Source organism: Atta colombica, unplaced genomic scaffold (assembly GCF_001594045.1).
Source record: "Atta colombica isolate Treedump-2 unplaced genomic scaffold, Acol1.0 scaffold107, whole genome shotgun sequence".
NCBI classification, from domain to species: domain Eukaryota; kingdom Metazoa; phylum Arthropoda; class Insecta; order Hymenoptera; family Formicidae; genus Atta; species Atta colombica.
In genome coordinates, this window is record NW_017259192.1 from 2,731,597 (window position 1) to 2,732,832 (window position 1,236).

A 1,236-nucleotide genomic window follows, 5' to 3' on the forward strand; every position below is an offset into this window, starting at 1 on the left:
TATTTAATAAGTAATTAATTTCTACATATATTTTTTATTTATATTCATATTCATATAATAAAATAATAAAATAATTTATATCTGTATTATTTAAATTAAATTAAATTATTAAAAGTTGAACTAAATAATTATGCAAATTTATCTTTAAATGCAAAGATAATACGGTTCTTTAATTTTTTTTAAACGTGACCTTTCTTCATATTTTTTACTTTTTAATACATTATCTTAACTATAAATATTTTATTACAGACATCAATATAGCTGAGGAGGATAAACTGTTACATACTTTACAAACGGTCGGTCACCTATCCAATAAAGCTGCTCGACGTGTATACCTAAACATAGTAAACCATTTGAGCACTATCAAGAAAGACGGTTTATCCTCTTATGTTAGCAGTTTAGTTGAGTTCCTTCGACTCACAAAGTACCTTCATTCTGTCAATGAAAAACCACAGGCTAATGGTGAAGTAAACCAAGAATCACACGACGAAAAAGAAAAGAGCGAGTAATAAAGCATTACTTTTATCTCATGTCTCTCAAAATTTCTATACATAATGGTTATTTAAACCATCGAAATTAATATCTTTTGTACTTCTTATGTGGAAATAACAATTTATATTTATTTTTAATAATTATGCACATATGTTTTGCACAATTGTTATTTGTATAATTTTGGTAATGTTATAAATATTATTAAGAATCAAACTGCGGTCACATATGCTAATTTCTAAATGCCGAAAAAGTAATCGTCATGCGAAAATATTCCGCGTCAATGGAGCTCTAATTCAACATTCCTTTATGTTATTCGCTAAATATAAAATTATAAATTAAAAAATTGTAATAAAAAAACGAAATGATATTCATAAGAAGTAGAATAAATGTATAAATGAGATTTATATTTATATATTTTGTATAATCTGTATGAAAATAATATGAAAATAGTAAAAATGTGAAAATGTAAAAAAGCAGATAATAAAAGATACAAATGCAATAAATTTTACAGATTGTTATCATAAATATTAAATAAAATAAAATAAATTTTAAATAACAGCCAGTAAATGATATAATTGTAATTTGTGATACATATGTATATATACTTTTTATATAACTCACAATCAGGATGCATAAATTTCAATGAAATAATCGGAAATTATAAGATTTCAAATAATTATCGAATCTCAATATATATTTAAATATATTTCTAAAATATAATTTTATATGTTATATCTATATTTT

General features: G+C 22.4%; 1 protein-coding gene across 1 annotated transcript in view; it reads left to right on the top strand.

Annotated features, from left to right (window-relative positions):
• Positions 1 to 524, top strand: part of LOC108692462 (lipid storage droplets surface-binding protein 2-like) — a 3,063-nt gene extending 2,539 nt beyond the window's left edge. The window contains exon 4 of the mRNA XM_018200715.1: positions 250 to 524. Coding sequence (XP_018056204.1) covers positions 250 to 509 — 260 coding nt within the window. The 3' untranslated portion in view covers positions 510 to 524. The remainder of the gene's footprint in view (positions 1 to 249) is intronic.
• The last annotated feature ends 712 nt before the right edge of the window (positions 525 to 1,236 follow it).